We start from the raw sequence: 12,243 nt of genomic DNA on the forward strand, positions 1-12,243 counted from the left end.
CGTTACACCTATCCTCCGTGAGCTGCACTGGTTGCCTATTGGTCTCCGGGTCCAATTCAAGGTGTTGGTCATTACCTTTAAAGCCCTATATGGCTCAGGGCCAGGCTATTTTCGAGACCGCCTACTACCTCATAGTTTCTACGTCCGGTTAGATCCCACAGGCTGGGCCTCCTTCAGGCCCCGTCGGCCAAGCAGTGCCATTTGGCGGGGTCGCGGAGGAGGGCCTTCTCTGTGATGGTGCCCACGCTTTGGAATCAGCTCCCCCCGGAGATTAGGACCGTTCCCACCCTGTTGGTCTTCCATAAGCTACTTAAGACCTGGCTTTTCCGGCAGGCCTGGGGTTTATAAAACCTTACCCCTGGATGATTGTCTTTGTACTGTTGTTTTGTTATGTTTTATGTGTTTTTTATTGTTAGCCGCCCAGAGTCCTTCGGGAGTGGGGCGGCTTATAAATTTTAAAAATAAAATAAAATAAATAAATTCCCTCTCTGCTCCGTGGAGTAGAGAGTTGGTCTCTGACAGATGGCCACCTGAAGAGACTAGAAGCATTTGAAATGTGGATTGACAGGCGGCTGTTACGTAGAAGCTGGGTGGACAAGATCGGAAATGAGGAGGTGATAAGCCGCCTGGGAAAGCCCAGGGAAATCATCAAAACAATTAAAAAACGAAAATTAGACTATTTCGGACATGTGATGGGACACCCAGAAAAATACGACAGACTCCATTTCATCCTCCAGGGAAAGATGGAAGGCCAATGAGGTCCAGGCAGAAGGTCAACGTGTTTCTGTAGGTTTCTCTCTCTCTTTTTTGGCATCTGCTTTGTGATTCACTTTGTGGTTTTCATTTGCAACAAGGTGTACATTGCAGGTTTAAACTTTTGTTAATCACCCCGAGTCGTGATAGAAAGATGTATGATTATATAAATCAATATTTGAAAGGGACTTTCTCAAAAAGGTAAGTGGGCTGTTTTTTTTTTTCCCCCTTGAGGATGAAGAACAAAAGATCAAAAGATTTCTCTTCTCATCCAAGAAGCTTTACCAGTTGTGATGGCAGGAGAGAGAGAGGAGAAATGGCAGGGCTGTATTCCTTTGCGGTCATCCCGTCGTTAGTACTCTCCCTGAGAGCTCTTGAGGCCACTTGGAGGATTGATCTTTGCCCTCAGGGTCATCTGAATCAGGGTGCAATGGGTTGTGGAACCATAATAATAATAATAACAACAACAACAACAACAACAACATCATCATCATCATCAACAACAACAACAACAATAATAATAATAATAATAATAATTAAATTGCTCTGGGACTTCAGAATTCAAACAGACAAGCACCTGCAACATAACACCCCAGACTTAACAGCTGTTGATAAGAAAGACAAAAAAGTCTGGATAGTGGACGTGGCAGTGCCTGGAGACAGCAGAATAGAAGAGAAAGAACTAGAGAAGATAACAAAATACAAAGACCTACAAATAGAAATAGAAAGACTGTGACAAAAGCAAGCAAGGGTAGTACCAATAGTAATAGGCACCTTGGGTGCAATCCCAAAACAACTGGAGCACCACTTGAACACCATTGGCATTGACAAATTCTCCATTAGTCAATTGCAAAAGGCGGCCTTACTAGGAACTGCTTCCATCCTGCGACGATACCTGTAACACCATCAAACATCCACATCTGCCTATCCCAGGTCCTGGGTAAGGACTCGATAGGTAAACAAAATGCCAAATCCAATCTGAACATCTGGCTGACTGTGCGATGATCCATAATAATAATAATAATAATAAAGTTGGAAGGGACCTTGGAGGTCATTGTTCAACCCCCTGCTCAGACAGGAAAGCTACTTAGTGCAGCTTTTAAGTTTTTCTCTGGTTCTCCCATTTATCCTGGTCCTTCTTAGATTGGGGTTGGCTGATCACCAGTCACCATCAATATGAAGTTGTCCTGGCAGTGTCACAACAACACAAGGATAGGGAAGAAAACACAGGTTTATGGGGAATTTTATGCCCTGGAGAGGGATTTGGAAGAAGAAGCAGAGAGCCCTACCCTTCCTACATTCTGGGAATGACTCTTTCCAAGAGTATTGGTCCATTTGGAGGAAATGAAAAGTCCCTTCAGCTGACCAGGCTGGGTTGAGCTGGAAAAATAAAGGTCATGTGAAAATAACATTCATGGAATATCTCACCAGAGATGGTGAGACTGAGCTAGGTCAGCCATCCATTAGCCAAAGGTCTCCCTTGGCTTGTGTGGAGGGCAGAGAAGATGTTCAAACGTGGAGGATACCTACATGGGCCTGTGTGGAAAGGAGGGCATGGGCTTATGGTGGCCAGCTGAGAAAGGGATGGATATAAAGAAGCTGGGAGAGGGCTTGTGGCCAGATCCTTCTTCTCCTCAAGTGGGGATCTCTCCTGAAGTTGACCTGAAGAGCAAGACTCCTGTGGAGCTCTGGGAGATTTAAGCCAGGGGTGTCAAACTGCCGGCCCGTGGGCCAGATGCATCATGCTGAAACCACGCCCACCCCATTGCTGGCAAGGGGGAAAAAGTCACGATACGTTGTGACACGTCACGTGAGGTTGCGAGTTTGACACCCCTTGTGGGGATCTAAGGAAAGATATCATTTGGTCTGAGCAACAGAGAGCTTTATGTCTGCCAGGAAGGACAACTTGCTTTCAAGGTCCTTTTGAAGGAGAGACTTTTAGAAAAGTTCACCCAAGTGGAAAGGGATGTTCTTCAACTCATTAAGCAATGAGCCTCTGGTTCAGCTTGCTAAAGTGGACCTGAAAAGACACCCAAGAAAGAAATATAACTCCATACGTCTTCATGTTGTGCCTTCTCGTGCCCGCTTAATGTCAGTTTTTGTCCTCTTCACACGGTTTGGGTCTGTGGCTTCATGATCTGATGTGCTTCACCATCACTGAAGATTTTAAGATCTGCCTGGTCTTGCTTTGCCACTCCAGGATGCTGGCTCACGTGTCCCTCTCTTTGCCTGGTGGTCTTCCCTGGTCATTTCACCTTGGATTTCAGGAAGCACCAGACAGCAGACTTCCACACATATGTGATGCCTGCCTGGTGTTTTACAAGTATTGGTCAAGTCTTCTGAAGGCACCTGGTGTATATGGGTTTAGTATACTTATTGATTTATTTATTTATGAGACTTATATACCGCTTTAAGTGCGAGCACTCTCTAAGCGGTGTACACCAGTAAGCAATGTATATATATATATATTTACATTGCCCCCAACAATCTGGGTCCTCATTTTACCTAACCCGGAAGGATGGAAGGCTGAGTCAACCTTGAGCCAGTGAGATTTGAACCGCTGACCTGCTGAACACAGTCAGCTAAAGTGGCCTGCACTACTGCACTCTAACTGCTGCGCCACCTCGGCTTACTTCCTTTAACGTGGGGAGGACGTGGGTCAAGGCAGGGAGGGGAAAACTACAAAGGGGCAGAAGAGGGAAGCTAGGACCAATGCTTTATTGTGGGAAAAAAGGAATAAATCCAGGGTGGGTTTTAGGGGAGGGTCGCCAGGATGACCCAGCATAGAAGAAGAGTCTTTGGGTGATATTGGTGCACTGGGCATAATTTGGGTGAGTCTCCTCCTCGGTGATTCTGTAAAAACAAAGATTCAGATATGAGGTTTCTGCCCAGAATTGCTTCTGGTGCTGCTTAGGATTTGACCCTCCCTAATTGTACAGCCATGGAGACCCAAAACCTGAAATCTGGAGGGATGTTCTGATGGGGAAAGGAAGCAATGGGACAACCTTCTCCTTGGAGTTATGAGGGTCCACCACCGAAGGTTTCAAGCAAAGGTGAGACAGAATCTCTCCATGATGCTCTGAGGATTTCTGCACTGGAAGCAGGGTGGACTAGAAGACCCCCAATGTTTTTTCCCCAATCTTCTCTTTCTGGGAGACCTCAAGGCCAACGGCTTGGACATGTTCATGTGAGCTTTCTAACTCATACAGGGAGCATTTCTTACAGCCAGAAATGTGAACTTATCTTTGGTGCCCCTGGCAAAGCTATGGACCTTCCGGTCACCTGAACTTGGACCAGTTCTGGTCATTCCAGAGGATGAGCTGGACCAAAGTGGGCAAGGGGTTCTGTCCCAGCCTCTCCTCCTCCTGGAAGTCCTCCTTGCCTGGGACCTTCTGGCTTCCTGACCAGGCTGGCAGGAGGACCATGTTCTACAATACAATTGTCCAGCAGCAGCTGAATTTGGGGGTGGGGGCATGTTCTCCCAATGGTGATTCAGGAAGAGGAGAAGTCAACAGACAGTGGGAGGGGGTCGGGGAAAGTCAGCCTCAGGACTTCCACATAATGGGGGTGTCAACTTATGAGGAAGAAGAGCCACCCCACATTCTGCCTCAGCATCATGGCCCTTTCCTTGTTTACATCAACTCTACCTTTGATGGACAAGAGGAAAGCCTGGAGGCCCAGCAGCCTGGACAATCTCAAAGAGACCTGCATGTGCCTAGTCCAGGGGTGGGCAACCTGGGCTCTTTTATGACTGGTGGACTTCAACTCCCATGCTGAGGGGAAAGGGAGAAGTTCCAAGATGACCCATGCTGGCTCAGGAATTCTGGGAGTTGAAGTCCACCAGCCATAAAAGAGCCAAGGTTGCCTACTCCTGGTCTAGACCAAGTCTAAATACAGGAAACGTAACACTGCTGTTCCTTTACTCTGAGCAAACTGCACAAGTGACAATGTACAGAAGCTACAAAATACAAAATAACAGAGTTGGAAAGGGTGTGAGTCATCAGAGAGAGGCTAGTGATGGGTCTTGTGAGGAGGAGGTTACACCTGAGAAGGACACCTTCTCAGTTGCGACCCCCGCCTCATGGAACATTCTTCTCCCCATGTACAGCAGCCCTGATCCTGCAGGAAAAACCTGGCTCTTCCCAGCACCTTGGAGTCCTAATGTGCCGGAGACGCCATTAAAGGATGTGGGTGTTTGGGCTGCCATTTCATTGATTCAATATTGTCTGTTGGTCTGTGCCCTGAGGTTTTTAAAATGGCTTTTGTTAGGTTTCCTTGCATTGTATTTTTCTAAGCCACCCAGATGAGCTGGGTTCAGTAGGGTGGTCCTATCAACGTTCTAGACAAATAAATCAGTCAGTGCTTGGGCGTGGAGCACGACATGGTGTGAGTGATGGATTAACATGTGAATGAGTCTTCCTTTCAGCATGGAGGAAACACAGGCAGCGCTTGTGTGCTGGGATTGTGTGATGATTCCCACGGATAGAGGGTCAGCCTCCCGGGGGCCTGCGCTCCCAAAGATATGGCCATTGGTCATACATCTGCTATCCTTCAGAGTTTTGTGGACCTTTCCCCCTCCCCCCAGGCCTGTCTCTTTCCTTCTGGCCTCCTAAGAGGTGGTGAGGATGGTGATGAGGCTTCCCAAAGGCACCAGAGGCTGAATCAAAGCCATGGGTCTTGAGGACAGGAATTTAGAACAAATATCTAAACGGCAGGATTGGGGCCTTCATTCCCCCAAGACGGAAAGGAGCACAGAAGACCAGATCCTCTGCAGTCAAAGATGCCCCCAAATCTTCCTAAGCCAGAACTGGATCATCTCTTGAGGCTCAACTAAGAGAGAACTTCGCCCTCCCTCCACCCTCTCTGTCCGTCCTTCGGAGTTGGGACTGGCCTCCACTGCCTGGTCTCTCTAATGCAGTGGTTCTCATCCTTCCTAATGCCGCGACCCCAACCATGTGGTCGTAAGTCGAGGACTACCTGTATTTCCCTGCGGGTGGGGCAGGAGGAGGCGCGCACGCTCCGCCTCCTCTCCTGTGGCTGCATGCGGGCCGTCGCCCAGCAACCACCTCGGTCTGGGAGTGCCACGCATGCGTGGTGCCACTCCCTGCGCCGGCCGAGGCGTAGCTGGCAAGCAGCAGTGATGGCGCAGGCCGACCACTGGCTGGGCTATCAGTTGGCCCAGCCCAAGGGAGGTAAGGCACCTACAGGGCCCCACGCACGCCAGCAACCCTCCCTGCTCCTGCCGCTGCCCCGCTAGCCTTACCTTGGCCACTGCATGTTCAGTGCGGTGGAAGGCAGGCCCAGGCGCTCCTGGGCGGCCATGGCATGTGGCAGCGAGGGCGCAGGATGACCACCGGCTGGGCCACCAGCTGGCCCAGCCCAAGGGAGGTAAGGCACCCGCTGGGCCCCACGCACGCAAGCAACCCTCCCCGCGCTTGCCGGCCTCTCACCTCCCACCCCTGGCCCTCTTTTACTTACATTTAGTAGTTGCTCAGCAGGGAGGGGTGGAAACGTCCAGAAAGCTCGCCTTAGCTGCAGACAACTTGCAGCACCATTTGCAGACTGGGACTTTTGGCGGACTCAGCAGGGCAGAGACAGCCTGGACAATTCCTATTGGCTTTTGAAAGCCAATAGAATTAGACACTATTCAAGAGAGTCTATTATACTGGCTTTCAAAAGCCAATAGATTCTATTGGCTTTCGAACACCAATAGAATAGAGTCTCTTGAATAGAGTCTCTTCTATTGGCTTTCAAAAGCCAATAGAATAAGAGCGAGTAGCACAGCTAAGGAAAAGGGGGGGAAAATGGCGGACTGCGTTGTTTGCTGACCCCCGTGAAATGGTCGTTCGACCCCAAATGGCGTCGCGACCCACAGGTTGAGAACCGCTGCTCTAATGGCTGGAGAAGACCTGGTTGTTCTCCTTTCATCGCCATCCTATTTGGGGTTTGAATCATCCAAGGACAGACCCAAGAAAAGTGGAAGCTTCAAGGATTCCAGAGAGATCTACCTGGATCCAGTCCTTACCAGGATTGACAAAACTCTACAGAGTGGTATAAAACTCAAGGCTCTTACCTTAGACAGGGTCCATGCAGTCAACCAGGCAAGCATAAGGGCAACACTTCTGTTTCCCCTCACACTGCCAGTCACTTCCACACTTCACGAGACAAATAGTCATCGTTCCTGGAGGGGCTTTGGGGCACATCCCTGGTTTTTCTGCAAAATAGAAGACCCCAAGCCTCAGAGATTCTTCTGGAACTAGAATTCCAGAGCAAGCAAGGTCCCATCTCTGGACCTTTCAGGACTGAAACATTTCCATATATCCAGATGCGACATTGCCAGCTGGAGCCGGATCTTACCTCTTCCCGTTTCCCACAAAGCACAGCCATTTTCTGCTGGGGTCAACCTCTCAGGACTCTGGGTTGGATTATATAACAGGGTTCCTCTCTCTTGACTCAGGATGCTGGGGATGAAAATGTGCGTCCCCCACTTCTACCAAAGAGGAATGTTGTTCTCCTGGTGGGCAAGTCCATCTCGGTCTGCCTTCCCCATCAAGAAAGGATTCCAGGGAATGGGAGCAGAGCCTTCTCTTCTGGCTCTGCTCATACCTTCAGCCCCCCCCCCCAAAACAGGGGGAAAGATAGAGCTCCCCCTCTGGATACCAAGAGAAGTCCTCTTTCCTTGGATCTCCTGCAAGTTGCCCTGAAGTTCTTAGGTTAAATGCAGAGGAGCTTCAGGGACCGTGGTTGAGGTTCTAGGCTGGGCCACTCAGCACACACAGCTGGGCTAATCCAGAGATGGGTCCTTGATGTTCACCTCCCATTTCTACCAAAGAGGAGGATGATTCTCCTTCTCTGTGTACCAAGCATCTATCTCAGGGGTCTTCCAACTTGGCCCTTTTATGACTTGTGGATTTCAACTCCCAGAATCCTCAGCCAGGCACACTGAGGAATTCTGGGAGTTGAAGTCCACAAGTCATAAAAGGGCCATGTTGGAAGACCCCTGGTCTATCTCAATCTACCTTTCACATCAGTTCTGAGCTGGGCCCTCAGCAACACCTGGACCCAGATGGAGATGGCTCTTTGATGGTTCCAGAAGAGGGCAGGTGGAGCATTCATGCCAACAACCACATAAGCAGGGACAAATAACCACACAGAAAATAGTTCCCCAGTTAAGGAACTGTCAGAAAGAAAACAACACTCTGACCAAGACTTGTAGGGCAAGCTGCAGTACATAAACCAGGATCAAACCCAGACAGAGTTTGCTCTGAAGATAATAATAATAATAAAGTTGGAAGGGACCTAGGGTAGAATAGAATAGAATAGAGGAGAGGAGAGGAGAAGAGAAGAGAAGAGAAGAGAAGAGAAGAGAAGAGAAGAGAAGAGAAGAGAAGAGAAGAGACTTCCGGTTTGGCACGTGACGAGACGGGTGGAAGAAGGCGGGGCTCCGGCTTCCCAGTCCGATTTTGGTCTGCCCAGCAACCCCAAGGAGTCGGAAAGTTGCCCTGGAGGGGCAATGAAGAAGGAGAGATACTCCAGGAGCCTGGGCCAGACAGCGGTCGGTCCAGGCGGACTGAAGAAACGCTCTGAAAGGACGGAGCAAAGGCTACCAGGTGTGCCCAGGAAGCCCAAGTCGTCTCCAGCCGGAAGGAAAGCAAGGAGCTGTGGCGCTCCGCCAAACAGCTGATTGTCAATATCGTGCTGAAACTGGGTGAGCCAGCCCTCTTTCTTTTTCCTTTTGGATTTACACTTGAAACGTTGATCCCCTGACTGGACAGAGCTAAAAAGCAAAGACGCCAGAAGGACTAGAGGAGAAGTTAAAGGCGGCGAGCAACTACAAGGGAGGTTTTTTATGGACTAATTTGCAGATGTCTGCAAAAATCTTTTAAAATTGGAGTCAGATTGATTTTAAAAAAGATTACTTGTTCTACAAAAGGTGGAAAAAAAAATTTGGGGGCTATAATCCTAAGAGTAAATAGAAAACTTTGCAGTATCTTTTTAAAACCAGACATTGATTAAATAGCAAAAGAGGACATCTAGTGGTGAAAGAAGATACTACAGCAATATAAAACAAAAAATATTTGTGAAAGATTGTGACCTTGAACAACACCTGGTCTAAATAAAGTGAGTTTTTGAATGAGAAGATTTTTCACAACTAGATTTGTTGACTCTGGATATACCTAAACAGAAATTACTTGGAGACAGTGAAGGTTTTGCATCTGAGACCTGATCCAAGGAGTTGGATTTGGCCTAAAGTAGTTGGCTTCTTGTTGTTTTTTCTTCCCTTTTTTTTTCTCGGTTTCCATCCGTGGCTTCTTGTCCTGCTTTCAGGGGCTTTGGAGAATAGCCTGAGTCCCTCTTCTTTGGGGCAGCCCATGAGATATTGGAACACGGCTATCATGTCACCCCTGGTCCTTCCTTTATTTGCTTGCTTGCCTGTTTGTTTATCATACAATATATATGTATGTCATGCATGCACGCCTCCTGCTCACTTAAATGGAGTGCACGCATGCATGTGCCCGCTGCTCACACAGGTGAGGATCCACGTGTGCGTGTGTGCTCTCACTGACCCTTTCTGCAGCTTGGTTGCAAACCCCTCATGGCCCACTAGCGGGCTGCAGCCCCCAGATTGGGGGACCTGTAAACTACAAGACCTCCAGAGTCCCAACCAACTCTGTTGCTCTGTTAAAGCACATCAATGGAGACGTTCAAGCCAACGTCCAAGTAAGCAGGGACAGACAACCAAGCAGAAAATGGTACCCTCTTGATGGAACTACGAGGAGAAAAGCCACACTCACATCAAGGCTGGCAAGGGAGGCTACTGCATATAAACAGAGAGCAACCCACGTACTCCGTTGCCCTGTTCGTGTTACCCAGTTGGGTAATGAGACGTCTGCAAGAAAAGAACCAAATGCGGAGAGCACCAAGGACTCACCTTCCTCCTCCACCACCACCCTTCCAGAACTGAGGATGTTCCCTAGTTGGGTCATAAAACAGTCTGCAAAAGACCCACCAAACTCAGAGAGCATCAGGAATTCCAGAGTTCAACCTGAGTGACCAATATTCCCTTATACTGTATCAATCCTAGCCTGTTGCGAGAACCAGGATACTACATTAAGCCACGCTAGGCTTAATTTTAGGAGACAACAGTTCTTTTTCAGTGAAGAGGTCACTTCGTAGTTCCTTCCCTACTTACTGACACAGGTGTAGTGACATTGATCTCTGGTCCCAAAATTGTTGTCATTCCCACCGCATCCACCATAAATAAACTTTTGACATTTATTTGAAGTTGGGTTGTAGTAGAAGCGAGGTATAAAGGCTTGACATGGTCCGGGTTTAGCAGGAAGATAACAAAACCCTGCAGGAAATGGAAAGGGATGTGTGTGGGTGTGTTGTTTGATTAGCTATCACAAATGTCTTTAAGGCATTTCCCCAACCTGGTGCCCTCCTAGCATGCTTAGATTGCAAACATTCGAGAGCTTTCTTTCTTTCTTTCTTTCTTTCTTTCTTTCTTTCTTTCTTTCTTTCTTTCTTTCTTTCTGTCTTTCTTTCTTTCTGTCTTTCTTTCTGTCTTTCTGTCTTTCTTTCTTTCTGTCTTTCTTTCTGTCTTTCTCTCTCTTTCTTTCTCTCTCTCCTTTCTTTCTTTCTTCTTTCTGTCTTTCTGTCTTTCTCTCTCTCTTTCTTTCTGTCTTTCTTCTTTCTCTCTCTTTCTCTCTCTCTCTCCTTTCTTTCTTTCTTTCTTTCTTTCTCTCTCTCTCTTTCTCTCTCTCTCTCCTTTCTTTCTTTCTTTCTTTCTTTCTTCTTTCTGTCTTTCTCTCTCTCTCTCTCTTTCTTTCTGTCTTTCTGTCTTACTTCTTTCTCTCTCTCTCTCTCTTTCTTTCTTTCTTTCTTTCTTTCTTTCTTTCTCTCTCTCTCTCTCTCTCTCTCTCTCTCTCTTTCTTTCTTTCTTTCTTTCTTTCTTTCATATTTAGTTTATTGAAACAAAGTTAAAATATAAAATGCCAAAACATAAAAAGGCAAAATAATAAAAAAATAACAAAGAAGAAATTCAAAAGAAAAGGTGTCTTAAAAAAAAGAAAAGACTAACACATAGACAGATAATATCTTCCCTAGTTTAATGCTGATTAACATAATAAAGCAGTGTTAGTTTGCCCCCTTCCTTGCAAAACAGGTCAAAATAATTTTAAAAGACTAAACTACTAAATCTGTTCACAAATTGTTAGTCTGTCATCTATACGCTCTACTAATAAGAAAATAGTTAGCAGTAATCGCTTAAATTTGTTGCTTAAAAATCTGATTCTGCTGCTGCATTGAGTAAAGATAGGTCAGCCTTCCCCTAAAATTGCATTTCTCTTTCTCCCCCTCCCCTCCCATTTCTGTCTCCTCTTCAGCTGACCTCCAACTACCATCTCAAGAACCTTCCCAAGAAGTAGCTTCACAAGCCAGAGGTTCTAGACTGGGGCTCTTGGTTTTCCCTCCCTGGGGGAAAACTCTGCCCTCTGATCACTTCAGCCCCTCCCAGCAAAGGGTTTCAAGATCATCCTGAAAGGTCTCACTTGGACGGTACCGGCCGGAGACGGGGGTCAGCTCTGCCCAGAGAGTGAGGAGTCCCAGCAGGAGAAGAAGACCTCCAAAAGACATGATGAAGCCGTCTACCCCACACCCGGGCTGCTCGCTCTATTTATTCTCCCCACTGGGAATTTCACATCCAGGAAGCAGGATGGAGTAACAGAGTGAGAATTTCAATTCTTTCCTCTTTCATCAGTTGGTTGAACAAGAGGTTGAGAATCCCGAGAGTTGGATTGGCTGGCCAGTTTGGGGGGAGCTAGGCAGGTCCCTGTTGGTGTCAATGGGTCCTTTGTCTGGTCAAGCAAAACTCACCCTTCCAGACTGGGTGTGCATGGGGGGAGGGGGCTGCTCAGCTGGGGGGATGATGCAACTTCCTTATCAGGGCTGCCCTCCAGATGTGATGGGAGAGGTGAGGAAGCTTCTCCTCCTTGGTTGAGATGGACTTTGAGAGCAGAAGGTTTGGTGTTATAGACAGACTATGATGAAGTAGCTAGCTTGAACTCTGCACACATGGATATGATCACTTCACATTCCTAGGGAACAGATGATGTGAGCACAGCTGGCTGAGGAATTCTGGGAGTTGAAGTCCACAAGTCATAAAAGAGCCAAGGTTGCCTATCCCTGCCCTAGAGGTTTTGATAAAGCCTGCTGCAATTAACACACGTTCCTTCTTGGATGGCTTACAACAGGAGTCTCCAAGCTTGGCAACTTTAGGACTTGTGGACTTTCAGAATTTTACAGTGAGCATGGGAGAAATACAGCCAATGAAGTCTGTCTTTCTTCTTCTCATTCTGCTCTTCTTGGATGGCTTACAACAGGAGTCTCCAAGCTTGGCAACTATGGACTTCAACTTCAAGAATTGCCCAGCCAACCAACTCCAAGAATTCTGGGAGTTGAATTCCAGAAGTCTTAAAGTTGCCAAAT

At 47.4% G+C, this 12,243-nt stretch overlaps 1 protein-coding gene across 2 annotated transcripts; it reads right to left on the minus strand.

The window, feature by feature from the left end:
- Positions 1–3,525: 3,525 nt before the first annotated feature.
- Positions 3,526–11,397, minus strand: LOC120307538 (kunitz/BPTI-like toxin). 2 transcript variants are annotated; one of them, XM_039342395.1, is made up of 4 exons: positions 11,307–11,397; positions 9,947–10,108; positions 6,827–6,967; positions 3,526–3,606 (listed from the first exon to the last, which is right to left on the minus strand). In XM_039342395.1, exons 1-3 carry the CDS (start codon positions 11,389–11,391, stop codon positions 6,828–6,830), a joined length of 387 nt encoding a protein of 128 aa, XP_039198329.1. In that variant the 5' UTR covers positions 11,392–11,397; the 3' UTR covers positions 3,526–3,606; position 6,827. The 2 variants fall into 2 exon arrangements, with proteins under 2 accessions (XP_039198329.1, XP_039198328.1); XM_039342394.1 differs by lacking the exon at positions 3,526–3,606 and having other exon boundaries at positions 6,793–6,967; positions 11,307–11,391.
- Positions 11,398–12,243: the final 846 nt, after the last annotated feature.

This window comes from Crotalus tigris, unplaced genomic scaffold (assembly GCF_016545835.1).
Source record: "Crotalus tigris isolate CLP2741 ecotype Arizona unplaced genomic scaffold, ASM1654583v1 scf7180000017791.1120302, whole genome shotgun sequence".
NCBI classification, from domain to species: Eukaryota; Metazoa; Chordata; class Lepidosauria; order Squamata; family Viperidae; genus Crotalus; species Crotalus tigris.